The sequence below is a fragment of the Centroberyx gerrardi genome, chromosome 17 (genome assembly GCF_048128805.1).
Source record: "Centroberyx gerrardi isolate f3 chromosome 17, fCenGer3.hap1.cur.20231027, whole genome shotgun sequence".
NCBI classification, from domain to species: Eukaryota; Metazoa; Chordata; class Actinopteri; order Beryciformes; family Berycidae; genus Centroberyx; species Centroberyx gerrardi.
Window position 1 is genome coordinate 18,236,980 of NC_136013.1, and position 15,133 is coordinate 18,252,112.

General features: G+C 46.5%; 1 protein-coding gene across 3 annotated transcripts in view; it reads left to right on the plus strand.

The window, feature by feature from the left end:
* Positions 1-15,133, plus strand: part of tiam2a (TIAM Rac1 associated GEF 2a) — a 75,637-nt gene that overhangs the window by 31,794 nt on the left and 28,710 nt on the right. For 2 of the 3 annotated variants that reach the window (XM_071905809.2, XM_071905811.2), the window contains exons 5-9: positions 705-877; positions 2,287-2,511; positions 5,988-6,173; positions 7,051-7,194; positions 11,369-11,425. In XM_071905809.2, the coding sequence (XP_071761910.2) occupies positions 705-877; positions 2,287-2,511; positions 5,988-6,173; positions 7,051-7,194; positions 11,369-11,425 (785 nt within the window). The remainder of the gene's footprint in view (positions 1-704; positions 878-2,286; positions 2,512-5,987; positions 6,174-7,050; positions 7,195-11,368; positions 11,426-15,133) is intronic. The other variant, XM_071905812.2, reaches the window with a different exon arrangement.

The following is a 15,133-nucleotide window of genomic DNA, read 5'->3' on the forward strand; positions in this document are numbered from 1 at the left end:
ACATACTTACTCATATGTTACCTTTAAAAACAGATTCATAAATCAAGTTCTGTTATTGAGTTCCTCATTGCTCATGGTTTTCTCTCAAAGGCAATCATGTCCTTGAACGTGGCTTTACACTTGGCCATTGACTTATTCTCTGCCCTCCCCTGCTACTGTGAAAGCTTACAGGGAATTATACTGTTGCATTTACTGGCTAAATGGATAAGCGTCAGGCCAGCAAACGTGTGTGTGTGTGTGCACGCACATACATTGGCACAGGCACAGGCGTGCATGTTTGTCCTTCCACCCACGCTGCTTTGAAGTATTTACTGAAGAGCACCTCTTGTAAGTTGCAGCAAAGGAAAGTCATCAGCAAGGACGGTCGTTTCATATTTGCGGTTCCAAGCGTCCTTTTGGAAGCATGTGAAGCATTTGCGCTTTTGTTATGTTTCAATGCCACTGGCTTCTGCAAATGTCTGTCCTGCTGAACTGCATTTCTTAGATGTTTTTCACTTTCCCCTCTCAGACATAACACATAACAAGGACATGGTGTCTGTAAGTCATTAGCTGATGGCTGTCAAAAGCCCAGATCTTATAGTCTGGAGAAACTCTTGGCTCGATGATTTACATATTTTCAGCAACTCTTACACATGTACGCTCACAGCCATCTCCCTGTCTACCTCTCTGTACGCCTGCTTCCCTTACTCCCCCCCTCTGTCCAGGATGTACATTGCTGTTCTATGAGACCTACGGGAAAGGCTCTCCGGAGCAGGAGCTGTCGCCTCGCTACGCCCTCTTGGCCGAGGACAGCATCGTCCAGGCCGTCCCCGAGCATCCCAAGAAGGAGAACGTCTTCTGCCTCAGCAACACATACGGAGACGTCTATCTCTTCCAGGTAAAGAACACCAACTCTCACAAAATGCCCACGAAATACACGAACATTGCTCTCAAACCCATGGCAGATAATCGGGAGATCCGTCAGAGCTGTATCTTTTGAACGTTGTCTGTCAGAAGAGTTGATTGTTTGTTGTTGAATATTTTACCACACTCTGCAACTTCATGATGTAATGAATGACAGATGTTGCGTAATGTATGAATGTAGCAACTCAACATAACAAAACGCTCTCCCACATCACTTTCCCTACCGCACACTCTCATAATTTCAGAAGTTCCAGTTAAACAGAAAGTCACAGATTCCACTCTGTCTCCCCTCTCAGTGCTTTCGTGGCTTTCGTGTCGCCACACTGTTTTGCTTGCTGCCGTGCGAAACGCTGCACCCCATCCAATACGCAAATGAAGAGCAGAAGCCGTTATTTGGCATAGCATGGTTTTGATGTAGCCTGTCCATGTATTTAAGCATGGGTTTGTTTCTGCATGGGTAACCAAGCTCTTTGTGTGTGTGTCTGTGTGTGTGTGTGTGTGGTGACGTGTCCACGCTGACTCATGTAATCTGCTATAGGAGTAGACACACTGTCAACAGACCTAAAAGGGAACAAATAGATACAGCATGTTCCCATAGTGCATAGTTGCAGTAAATAGTCGTGGTTTATAAATTATACCAGTCACACACATTTTAGCCTCCCTTCACTTGAATCTAGCACAGTAAATCACCAATTCCGGGCTGTAAATGGCTACAAGAGTGAAGCCCAAACTTTCCAGCTAAGGGCACATCATATTTGCCCGTTGTGCTTACTGACCTATTTCACCACTGAATTCAGGCTTAGCCTCGGCGCTTACCGTGTAGCCTGCTGCACTCGTGATTACAAGCTTCCCAGAGTGCACAATGTGAAATCCCAGTCGCGGTGTCCAGACCTAGATCTAATAAAATGCTGCAGTAGAGCTGACATGACCCTAGAGGCAGGCAGGGAGAGAGCCTGGGTTTCATCCCTGGGTTTCCTCTCACATGGCCGTGAGTAATTCTCAATCTAAAGGGGGTTGATCTGATTTCACAACAAACATGTGTTGCTTTGCAGTGAGTCACCTTATAAAGACAGCGATAATCATGAAATGGCTTATTAATAGGGAAAAACAAGTATCATTTCAGCAACAAATCATAACCAGTGCTTTCCATAAAGGCACTGTTAATCAGGTTTACTCTTATTGATTCAGCAAGGCCTAGCTTGCCACACAATGAACTTATTATAATCTATGATAGAATAATACAATGGCAGTGCATCGGGAACCCTGGAAGATTTATCAGGCTTCACATCTCTAAATCGAACCTCTCCCCTTAGGCCTGTAACAGAAATATGGGCCTCGCTGCTTCATCAGATCTAGCCTCATTGTTCTCGTGTCCCCTTCCAGGCCAGTAACCAGACAGACCTGGAGAACTGGGTGACAGCCATCCACTCTGCCAGCGCCTCGCTGCTGGCCAAGCGCCAGGGAAAGGAGGACACGGTGCGTCTGCTGCGGAGCCAGGTCCGCGGCCTGCTGCAGAAGATCGACATGGACGGCAAGATGAAGAAGATGGCCGAGCTGCAGCTGACCGTGGTCAGCGACCCCAAGAACCGCAAGGCCATTGAGAACCAGGTGAGGGGGAATAGAGGGATGATGATGGTGGTGATGGTGGTATTAAAGGTGCTCCGTGTAGCGTTTTCACATCAATAAGTCAGTACCATGTTGATTTTGCTAGCACTAACAAACACTAACAATACTACTGACGTGAGATAGAGGCTACCAGTTGTCTTGACTACGGTCTCAATTGTTTACAGTAAATACACCAAGGTATCACAGTTAATTTGAGAATGATGTACTGGTGTAAAAATGCTACATATAGCACCTTTAACAATAATTATGAAATGATGTGACTGTTTTATGAGTGGAGGCCACAAGTCACAGTGGTGGCTGTGTGTTACGACCTGAGGTGCAGTGGCCCTGTACATAATGCTCTTTTCACGCCAAGTTTTGATTTTTTGACTCCAGAACCTCAGTGTGCCATTATTCCACACGATACCACATGATGTGCCCTACTTATTTTTCGTGATTTTGTGACTGCGGTGACAAAAGCCTGTGCTGTGCTGTATTTTTGGCTGTGGTTTGGAGAAGTGGCCTAAATGCACCAGTCCCCAAACGCATCCTGAGGGCCCAGGGGAGCAGCTAGCTCCCATAGCATCAGATTGGGATTCCAGATGTTTCCTGGTAATGGGCTCTCAGTGTGCATTATCCTCCTCCTCCTCCTTACAGCCTGAGGGAGGAACCAAAGCCATAACAGCCAGCACTGAGCTGTAGCCTACATACAGTGGATTACACACTGGCATATAAGCCCTCAACCTATTGCTTAGTGAGAAGCTAAATTCATAGAAAACTTTATTGGTGGTGGTAAGAAATAACGGCTGCTTCATCATCATCGCTCAGAGGTGGTCGGCGACTTCAAGTGCCTCTGAGTGGTCTTGCAGTCGGCCATGCTTTGATTAAAGTACCTTCTCAACGCCTAATTGCAAAGTTGATATGAATAATGAGCAACATAGACGCTGGGTAGCCCACTGCAGTAATGACCAATGGGGATGTCACAGCCTGTCTACTAGACTGACTGACTGTGTTTGTATCTGTTTCCAATTAGCCCGTATGCCACCTCAGAGTAGACAAAGAGACAGACGGGTATGGAGCCAATGATAGGGTCAGAGTGGTACGGGACAGGACTCCGATACAGGCGCCCCGGGGCTGATGATTGATTTAAGGTTTCAGGGGGGGTTGTCTAGAACCAAGAGGGCACCACTTTGATGTACCCACCCACCCCCACCCATGTCCACCGAAATCAGTGCCAGTAGACCTCTTTTGAAGTCTGCCTTTGCCCCCCCCCCCCTCCCTTCACACACACTCTCACACACACGCACACTGCGATCGAGTTGCATTGAAAGCCTTACTGTGCATCAGGGCTTTTACAGAGAGCCGGGGGCAGATGTTAAAGAGGGGAAATAAGAAGCGATGAGGATCTGTTAAGAAAAAGGCCCATTTCTGCCTCGCTTAATGGCCCTGAAATGGAAGTAAATAAGTTGTGTATGGAGGCCAGATGGGCACAAATATGCCGTCCCTTTTCATTAATGCTGGTTGATTGGCTCACTGCATAGATGCAGGCCTGCCAGTCGCACCAAGGAATAGGCAGACAGATATAGGCCTATAGCATCAATAAATCTTTCTGCTCATGAGCCAGATTGAAGTATACGTTTCTTTAAATACCAAACACACTGATGCATCCCGATATGAATCATCAAATCTAATTGTATGCACTCATAAATGTTCAGATCTATTTTTATTCATGCCTGAATGAAGATGCGTATATTTGACTATTGACAAACAGATCCACATGGCTCGCAGATCAGAAGCATGTGACCTTGATGTGATAGTTAAACATAGACTTCAGTTTCCCAAAACAACATCTTTCCTTAATCTACCTCCTGAGGAAGAGGCTTATCTAATTTACTCAGTAATGCCTCCCTTCCCATCTAAAGTCGTCCCCAACCTACACACTGGAATTCCTTCACAATTCCCCCAGAACACTCCATTATATATAATGACCCAAAAATAGCAGGGTGGAAAATGTGCTTTGCTGACATCAGAGGATTTATGCACTAGGTTGTGGGGTTCAGAATAGTAACACCTAATCATACCTAGAATTACATTTTATAGATGGGTCACACAATATGGAAATGTGAAAGGAATACTTAAGGAATACTTAAGTTTTTGGCAGATTATCCCATTGGTCAACCTACCTGTTAAGTGATGAAATGACAAAGTAAGAAGACTGACCTTTTAGTTGTCAGTGGTTTTTATTATATGGCCTGCAGATTCATACATTTAAAAAAAAATGAAATGCAGTATCATTAACTCAATATAGCTGATGTAGCCAAGTTTATTTTTGGAACTATTCCAGGTGATCAACCACATATTCATCCGCTGCACAGTGACCACCACCATCACTTCCCATGGAAACGGGGAAAGAAGCCCCTGGTACAAAATACTACATTATTTTTCTGTCATATTTGGTATAACTTTTACCAGTCTCCTATTCAAAACTGCCAGACTTATCTGCATTTCATTTAAGATTACCTACCGAATTCACTGTCAGTTTGTGTGGATCAAATGGAGCAAACCACATGCATTCCAAACTATTGTCTTCATGGTCCAAGTCTGGTATGGAAATAATGGTTGAATGTCATTGAGTGGAAGCTTGTTAACTGAGGCCAGCTGCACAGCTATACAGGTTTCATGGGTCTAAGCGGTTTGTTTTGCAGTTTAAACACATAGCACTGTATGGTCCCATGGTGATCTCTGTGCAGGTTCTTTGTTTGGGGTGTTTGTAAAGTCATAGGTTCACAACACCCCACCCTCCCCTCCTCAGGTCGTTCCTAACCCTAAAGAATGCCATCAATGTGAATGAGACCTAATGGGGCAGCGCCATAGGGTGCGTTATTGTAAATGAACTCCAAGTGCAGACGAGGCCCATTAAAGTGTGTTGTTATACAAGGTTGTTTAACTTCAGCGTTCTCATTAAACCAAGTCTTCAGCCAACAAAATAAGCACTCTCTCATAACTTACATAGTGCGAAGAGGGAAAGGGTGAAGGCAACTGTAATTTTTGTGTGTGTGAGGGGTAGCGGGGGGGTTAACGGGTGGTCTGTGTAACGTCAGCACCCTCTCTAGACGTTTAGTATATATGGGAATTAAGGTTAACTACACACTCACTCCTCCCCTAGATATGCAATCACCCCTCACTATCAACCCTCCACCAATTTATCCCCCCACCCTCCACCGACATCTGCAAGCAATCGCAGCTTGATGGAAAGCATTCCTCTGACCCTAAATCTCCCTCTCCCACTCTCCTTTTTCCCCTCCCTTTCCCTCCCATCTCCAATCTCCCTCCTTTACCTCCCCTCTGACCCTTCCTGCTCTCCCTGCCTCTCCTCCCTCCTCCACCACCTTACCACTGCTGTGGATTTAACATCAAGGACATTGTGGAAATAAGTCTTATTTCTTGTCAACCAAATTACGCTTCTCCCCTTCCTTCAGATCCAGCAGTGGGAGCAGAACCTGGAGAGGTTCAACATGGATCTGTTCAGGATGCGCTGCTACCTGGCCAGCCTGCAGGGCGGAGAGCTGCCCAACCCCAAGAGCCTGCTGGCCATCGCCAGCCGCCCCACCAAGACCACGCTGGGACGCCTCGGCATCTTCTCCGTCTCCTCCTTCCACGCACTGGTGAGGAAGACATAGGGCAGAGCAGGGCTGGAGGAGGGAGAGATAATTTGTGAATGGATGAATCTACTTAAGCAATAAGCCACGAGACACTGTTTACAGTGATTTTAGAGCTGCTACGCATTGTGCCTGACAACGCCTCTTCTAGAATCACTGTAAAAGAAAGCAATAAGTCTTGAGTTGCTTCTTGTTTTTATAAAACCACAGTAATGCACCATTGTAACAAAGAGAAAGCAAATGTTCAGTCAATCTTTTAGTTTTTGATTGCTGAATAATAAACACTATTCTTCTGCCAAGCAATATAGTTTTTGAGCAGTAGCTAAACAACGTGGTTGCTAAGCGACACATAAGTAGTGGTATGAGTGGTGATTGTCAATTAGCACATTAACATTTAAATTTAAACTGCGGTCACAGGTGTACGTTCATCTGCTATGGTTTTGAATGTGACTCAGCCAATCAGAAGTGAGGACCAGAACTGTCCATTTTATAATATACTGTATTTGTACTGCTTGACATTGTGTCCAAATCTCATGATCAAAATGAAGTGAGAAGCGAGCTTGGGTTTCACCCTCACTTTATATAACTGTGAAGAAGATGATTAGAGAATTAGAGAATCAAGGGAACAAGAGCGTCTCCTGTTTACACGCTTGACAGCGTTTGTTTTTGTATGCGATACTTCAGTTTTAATTTGCTTGATGTCTACCAGCAACCTTGAAAATCTTTTAATCATTCTGAACTTAGCTCAAGATGCTAAAAAGCATCCTGTGAACACTCACTTTTGCATTACTGGGGCAAAAACAAACTAATTTAGATGGTCTGATTAGATGCGGTTTTGTTGAGCTAATTGATCCCAGTCCTGATAGCGTGTGTATCTGTCCAGATCTGTTCCAGAGACGAGGCCACGCTCAGGAGGCGCTCCGTGTCGCTGACTCACAGACAGCGCAAGAGAGGCCTTTTCTCCTCGCTCAAAGGCCTGGACAACCTCACCAGGAGAGGCCGGGACAAGAGGCCGTCTGCATCACAGGTACTGCTGAGCACACACACACACACACACACACACAGGCACATAGGCACACACATAGGGCTATTGTTGAGTTATTGTTGGGTATTGTTTGAAAATTCTCGGTACCAACAGTGGTACCATGAATACAATACTGATACCAAAACTGTACTTTTTACGATACCTGAGATGAGTAAATATTTTTTGTCATTACTTTTCCCAACTAAAATCACATTTGTGTGTGAAAAAAGCGTGAAAATGTAATGAATTTTTCTTCTTCACTTTAACAGTATAAAACAAGTCCTTATGCACAAAGTATTGGTTTGTTCAAAATGCAATTGTACAGTCTACAAAAAATGGTTAATAGTTTAATCAGATTCAAGACCTTATTATAACTATTACAAATTCTCTGTGCATTTATGTAAAATGCAGTTGAACATGGTTTAAAACATGGCTGAACATGGTCTTAAAAAAGCTATTTTTGTCAGTGTTTTTTCTTGCAGTCAAACACAGTACAGCTCCTTTGCCCCAGGTTAACATTTTGCACTACATTGTGCTTCATTAGATTCGAGGTGCTGGCGGACATGGCAGTTATTTTCATGTGACAAATGTTGCACTGTGTGCTGTCACTATCTATTTTAGTACAGAACAGGTATGGCTATTGGATGAAAGACGATGTAAGATTAACCAGTAAAGTGCACACGCACATCAGTATTTTCCCAGAATTTTATTCTTGTCAGGGTGGAAAAGGCTTTTGACTGTTTAAGCAGCGTTTAGACCATGAAGTGACACTAAAACTCTCCATTGAAATCCATATGAATTAAATTGTTACAGGTGGATTAGCAGCTCCTTAAGGCAGGGTGACCCACCCCACCTATTCAATGTTATATTAGAGGAAACTCTGATGCCCATATCTACATACATAATAAATAAGTATGCAGAATACATAAGCATGCATACACCCACTACCTATAGACACTCTTGAGGCATACACGCATGCATGTAATCACAGTCTCTTGGGACGCACTGCTTACAAATGCATTTGAACACCCCCAGTACACATTGTACATATCCGCACGTACTTGTACAACACCCTGAAAACACACCGGCTCATTGCTTACTCACATATACTGTGTGTCTGCACTGAGGTGAACGAAAGCAAATTCTCCGAGATGACTACAGTCATGAAACCCTTTCAGCACATTTTCCCCCTAAGGAGATTTTATTAATTAGAAGCATATAAGCCCCCCCCCCCCCGCCTCCCCTATTCTGGTGAATTTGAGTGCAAACCTCCCATCAACGTAAACACAGGGGAACATTCCAAACCCAGGTGCAGAGGGGGGGTCTAGTCTAAATCCTCTCAGGTTAGTAATTAGACTCATGCCGGCTAGTTATTTATTGATGTTGGAATCTACCACTCTCTACCCTGAAGGTACGGCACTAGAGAATACTCTACACTAGGTGGTCTATTTAAAGAATCGCTATAGGAAACGCTCATTTGCTCATGTTTCCCCCCCTAGTCTTTTATGGAACTCCATTCATTAGACGAGCATATGGGAAGGCAGTGGGTTGTGCTTTTGATCACCCGCAATCTACCTTCATTTGCCTTACGGTAGAAAGTCAGTGCGGCGTCTTATTGTTCGAGAGCTGGCACAGCTAAAGGCCAATCATGTATACGCTCTTCAGAAAGTGGGCCGTCACTCCCGAACGGTCACAAAACAAAAGCGGAAGAGGACTGATGGTCCTCTTCCGCTCAGCCTTATCTACCCCATCCACCCCCGCCACCTGCTCCGTGACATTTATTTGTTTGTACGTTGTGTGTGCGTCTGTCTGTCAGCGACTCGGCGTGTGTCTCGGCGCGCGTATGTGTGTGTGCGCTCGTTATTATTTTCCCGGGGAACTCCAGCCGGCCCGCCTAATGAGGCCCAGTTCCATTTTCGCAGCGCAGAAGGCCGAGGTGGCGCTGCAGCACAAGCATGAATTATTAAAAGCCATATGTGGCAGATAGCGGGCTCCGCTCGCGCCTCAGCCCCGCAGACACCAGCAGATGGTCGGTGTAAGGACGCTAAATATTAAACAGCCTCCCTTTATTCTGTTTCCGCCGGGTCCCCCTTCTCTTAAAGGCTCTGTTTGGTGCTGTTATGGTCTTTTTTTTTTTTACATGGAGGCTAATAAAGAACAGCTAATGGCTGGTAATTGCTTCAAGGGAATGTCAGAGCGATGGGTCTTTCTGGACATCTGCTGTCTTTGTGTGGTTTTTAAAGAGTGAAAGATCATTGTCGTGTAAGTTTTGGTTTCCTAACGTTCTCTGCGACTGGCGGGTAATTCCGTCGTGGCCATTTTGGATGACGTCACCCGCTCCCTGGCTGTCCTCTCACGGCGAGATTGACACAACACGTGTTTATTGGAGAGGGATTTGGACAACGAGGCTCTCCGAGGAGCCAAACCCTCCTCCACGCTCTCTTTAATCTGTTGTTACCGTCTCGGGTCTCTCCGACCGTGCTTTCTCTACCGTTTTCTTGATAGCTTGTTTATCTTCTCCTCCCTTTTCCTCTCTCTTTATCCCCCTACCTCCATCTAATACACACTGCCTCTTTGTTGCTTCTCCCTCTGTCCCCGCACATCTAATCTCTCAAGCGTATTCGGTTTCTCTCACTCTCTCTCCCCCCCCCCCCCCCCCCCAAAAAAAAATTCTCTCTCCATTCGTCTCCCTCTTTTCTCCGGCCCCCTCCTCTCCTCTTCAACCCCCTATTTCTCAGAGCATAAACATCAGAGCGTTAGCCAGCGGTCCTCTTCCCACAGTCTCCATACTGACTCATCTGTGTTGACTAAGCCTAAATCCCATTTACCACTGCGACGCCCCGCTCAACAGCCTTGCCCCAAAGTCATGCCCCCCCCCCTCCCGCCTCATCTCCTTCCCCCTCGTTCTCTCGTCTCTCATCCATTTTGCGCAGGAGCCGTGCGTACAGTAAGGAGCTGGCCGGTGCCGGCTGTGGGAAGTAGGCCAGAAAGGTCCAAGGATTTGTGGGAGACGGAGTTGCTAAAGCGTTCTAAAATTAGTGAGCTTTACGGCGAGGCAGCGCTGTTTACAGCCACTTTTCTAAATATGCTCGTGCGTGGGAGGGAGAGTTAAGGCAGGGGTCAAAGGTCAGATGAGGGTTCCCACTGCCATTACAGGAGCCAGGATTGTGAAAGAAATGTCTCCGGTTGTTTTGGGGAGGAAAAAAATAAATGTAGGATTTTCTGTTTTAGGCATGCATGAATGGATATGCTGGCTTGTGATGACGGTGTTTAGTTCCTCCCCATTGCTACATTGAATTATTTTGATCTGGAACATACCAATACTCCTTATCGGAAGGAATCTCTTTCAGGAAATTGAGCTTGAACTCCAAGAATATGTCATTGCAGTTAATTTCACCGCAAAATATTAACAACAGTGTGCACCCAGCATCTCTAAGCTTGTAGTCTATGAATCGGCGTTCCTCTTGAGGACAAAATGCCCGTCCTGCCACCAGCTATACCGCCTATCATGCCTCTCCTGTCCACTGACAAACTATCTCAGCAGAAGTTGATAACCGCAGCCTCTTTGAGCGAGGATTGGAGTCGCACCATCCGATAACGGTTAGCTCTACGCTCTGTGCGCTGTGTTATAGAGCCGTTAAAGCCCAGTCAGCCCTCTGAGGCTGCAGAATCACCTTCCAGCTCCGGGCTTAGCCTGCCACAACATGCCGTACAATCACACAGCAGAGAGAGAGTGAGAGAGGGAGAGAGGGAGGGATGAATAGAGGCGTTGGAGGGAGAGGAGGAAGAGGGAATGGATCAAGAAGTGAGCGATTTAGAGAGAGAGAAGGGTGGATGGAGAGATGGAGAGGTGGAGCACTCGTCCTCCTCTCATCCGTGACCGGACCAGCTCCCCCTTTCATGTCTCTGCCACACAGGAACTTTGCCTCTGTGTCCACACACACACACACACACACACTGCGTATTACACCACCGGACCTTCAAAGGCTACAGACCCCGTGTGGAAACGGTATCAAAGCGCTGAACTCGCCCCGCATAGTTTTTAATTAACTACATAATAGCAGTGTGTGCGCCTAATATTGTGTTGCCATGGGTGGCGGGGAGCTTACTCGCTCATGAGTCAATGAGCGCGGTGCCTTACTGTCTGTCGCTCTGACCGTCTGTCTGTCTGTTTCAGATCTTTGAGAGTGACGCCGGGGGTCAAGCGTACTTCCTGCCTCCCACCAGCACTGAGGTGAGTGAAAGCATTCAGTGACTTTTTACATTAAAGTTGAATAATCATTGATATTTTTTGAAAATTCCGCTGCCATCTGTAATACTCGTCCCGCGGTGCCTTTGTGTTTGCTGCTCTCATGTTGCTCTATCCTTGAGGGGAAACTACAAAGAGATGAATGATGCATTTCAGCATAAAATAGCCACAGCAGAAGCAGGTCCTCCGTTACTTTGACCTCTGCTGTCTTTCATGGTTTTGATGGCGGGCTGTGTAAGGATATTTTTCAGACACACGGCGCACGCGTGTGTGTGTGTGTGTGTGTGTGAGAGGGGATGGGGTATAATGAGAAAGTGTGTGCGTCTGTCTGTGTGTAATACTCGTCCAGGATCAAAGCAGAGATTCCTTTCATGTTTATCTGCAGGTGTCTGCAAGATAAATAGACGGACAGCATAGCTAACAAGAGATTTTTACGACGCTGGAATACTGTGTTAATTTACGGTGTGGACAGGGGTCCCGAGTTAATGGAAGGTGTCGAGTCAAAGTGTTGGAACAGAAGCACTGATCGAAAGTGTGTGTGTATGTTAAAGCACTGAATGGTCGGGCGGTGTGAATTCTGGCCGTCTGAGCAGCCAGACGTTGCGACTGCAGCGTTCGGGGATCTCACTCGCAGGTTATTGGGTGGTTACAAGCCTCTTTTCAGGGAAGTGTGAAATACTGCCTGCTCTCGGCTCCATGCCTCGCCGTCCCTCAGCTACCTCCTCACAGAGATTTCATTGTCCTTCTGGTCAGCTTCTGTTTTTTTTTCCTTTCTCGCTGCGGCAGCGGGACCGGGCCGAAATTCCCCCAAACATCCTCCCTGCCGAAGTGTCGTTGAGCAAGAAACTGAGTCCCTACCGGCTCTAGGGGCGCGAAAAGATGAGATTCCCTACAGGGATCATTAAAGTCTTACTTTATTGATGGTTTCTGTCGATGCTTTTTCCTTCAAAGAAACTTTCATCCTCAAAGCGTGCCTGGATCTTAAGAACCGATGAAGTGTGACACTCAAAAATGAGCATAACGGACACTTTTAGAAGGAGCAGGATGGGTGTTTTGAAGCTCCCCGTTCCACCGGATGCAATGATTCATATCATGGGACATGTGGTGAATGTGGCCAGTGTCAAAACTGGCACCATTAAGGGCCTAGACCCGGACTCAGAAGAGGAAGTGGTTTGAGAAAAAACAATGATGGCCTTTATTTGGGCTGATACTTTAATGTTGCTTGGGATGCGTCAGCCTCCTCTTTAGTTGAGCGTTTCGATCTTTCCTCGAGTCAGGACGTGAAAAAAAAAAAGTAACTCGTCTCCAGAATCCATTTTGATTTAGTGGGGATTAAGACCCTTCAGGGTGGGAAGTGGGGAGAGAGGGAGGTTAGCACAGCTGTATTGATTTCTACCAGCGCATACAGTTCATCCTCTCCGTCTTGATGACTTTGCGCTCTCGGATTCTGTTGTCCTACTTGGGTCTCCTAAATCCCTGGAATTACTCTATTAAGCAATCGTCTTCCCCTAATCCTTTGAAGTGAAGTCAAGTGAAGGGTATGTTTTAGTGTACGGGGGTGCGCGTGTGTGTGTATGGGCGCACATGCCATTTCACCATTTCATGGATGTGGTTGTATGGCCTGTGTACACGTGCACGGCTGTATGTGTGTGTGTGTAGGTCCATGTGTGTGCACTTGTATATAGTAGACTTCCGTCCTACATGATCATTACATACTGCAGCGTCTATAAGAGATTATTAGCGGATGAGCCTTTCAATACAGCAGCTCCCTTGGCCCCCAGACAGGCGACAACTATATGCACTTTGAATGGCATAGTTTTCCACTTCAAATCCCCCAATCCACCCACTCTTTCTGTCACACCCGGGGCAAAGCAGCAGTTGAATATGTTCTGACTACTTGAGGAAAAAAAACCCCCACGAACGCTTGATTTGTCTTGTTTTACAAGCGAGTTTCTGACTTTCGAGGCTTTGTGTCTGGCAGGATCACACCCACTTTTAAGCAAATATTTGAAATGTATGCAGATGCCCAGGATTTCCGCCTATTTTAGTTCAGAGGAGGGTTATGTAAGTATGGCAAGTTTCAGGCTAATGGTGCAGCTCCCTTCCCCGCCACGTTCCTGCACACACCCTGTGGCACTCCCCAGGGACAAGGAAGCACCGCCTTAGACCTGTGTTTTCTCTCTCCTCCTATTATTTGACTGTCATGAGCTCCACAGCACCTCCGTCCCATACTGATCCCTCTGTCTCTGTCAGACACTCCGCTACTCATTAGTACCCCCACCTCCACCCCAACCGATGCTAGCCAGTGTGGCTGCACATTGCCGTGTATTGTCACTGTGTGTGTGTGTGCCTGTTCTTGCATGTGTCATAATGTCGGAAAGAGGAACCTTGGGTGGAGCTTTAAGGAAATGAAGTGTAATTCCCCTTTAATAGACTTAAAATAAGGAAATGGAAACGGGCCGAAGTCGTCCTGAGCTGCCGTTCTGTTCCTTGTTCACTGATGCCGTCGGTGTTTCTATTTGAGTCTGCGCTCACTGTGATATTTGTATTACTCAGTTGCTAAGTGGAACAGAAAGGGTGTTTTTGTACAGCGGTCACCAAATGTCCGTTACTCCGCATTCCATCTTTAGAAGCTCCAGGGTGGAGGACGGCTAGTTTGGAAATTGTTTCCACACTCCAGAGGAAAGACTGAAGTATTGGTTTGAATTATTTGGCTGAATGCGAACTTAAATAGGGTGCGCTTTTCTATTTTCTCTCGCGCTCTCTCTCTCTCTCTCTCACACACACATACATACACCACACAGAGTACTTGTTGAAGTCCAGCGCGTGCCTGGACCGGAGTCTTGGCAGCCGTCTGTGGAACGTTGACCAGGCAACCGTCAGTCCGTTTCAACCCTCTCTGACCATGAATGAGTGTACAGTGTTAGTCAGCCGCTGGTCAGGTCACCGCAGGCAACCAAATCTTAGTTTTCCAGTCACGCCATGTTGCTCGGACACAAGCGGGATGGTTATGCAACCAGTCGTCATGACAGCCAGTTTTTTCATCCTGGGATTGTAAACATGACCTCACATCCCCAAAGGGGTGGACACAGGTGGGTGTTGAAGCAGCACTTTGTCTGCCTCCGTCCCTAAAGGTTAGGGAAACATTTTGGCAAGAACATTGGTAGCCTTTGAATACACCAACTGGCTGGAACATTGGTGGCCTTTATTTTGGCGCGGCTTCCTAAGGCAGACCAGTCGAGGGGACGTGTCGCTGGAAAACGAGGTGAATGTTTGCCTGTACGCCTGTGTTTTTCCGAGCCACGCCGGGCAGAATGCTACTTTGTTGCCCTTGCCAGAGTGTGCCATGTGTGTTTGTTGGGGGGGTTGACTGTATGTGTGTGTGTGTGTGTTTCCAGCTAATGTTCTGAATCAAAGAGACCTCAGTTTGTCCCTCAGGCCTTTGGTTTCAGGGGGAAAAGGTCTCTTTCCTGATGGAACGAAGTGATGCATCAACAACTGCACACTGGCAGCTTCTGAAATAGAAACACTCACAACACACGTGCACATTAGACAGAATGCCTTACACACACACACACAAACACACACCACTCTCCTTTTGTGGTCCCATAATGCAGTTAAACGACCACGGTACACCCAGACCTAGTCACCAAGGCAATTATCCCTCTTGGTCCCACGTCTCAATTATTCCTC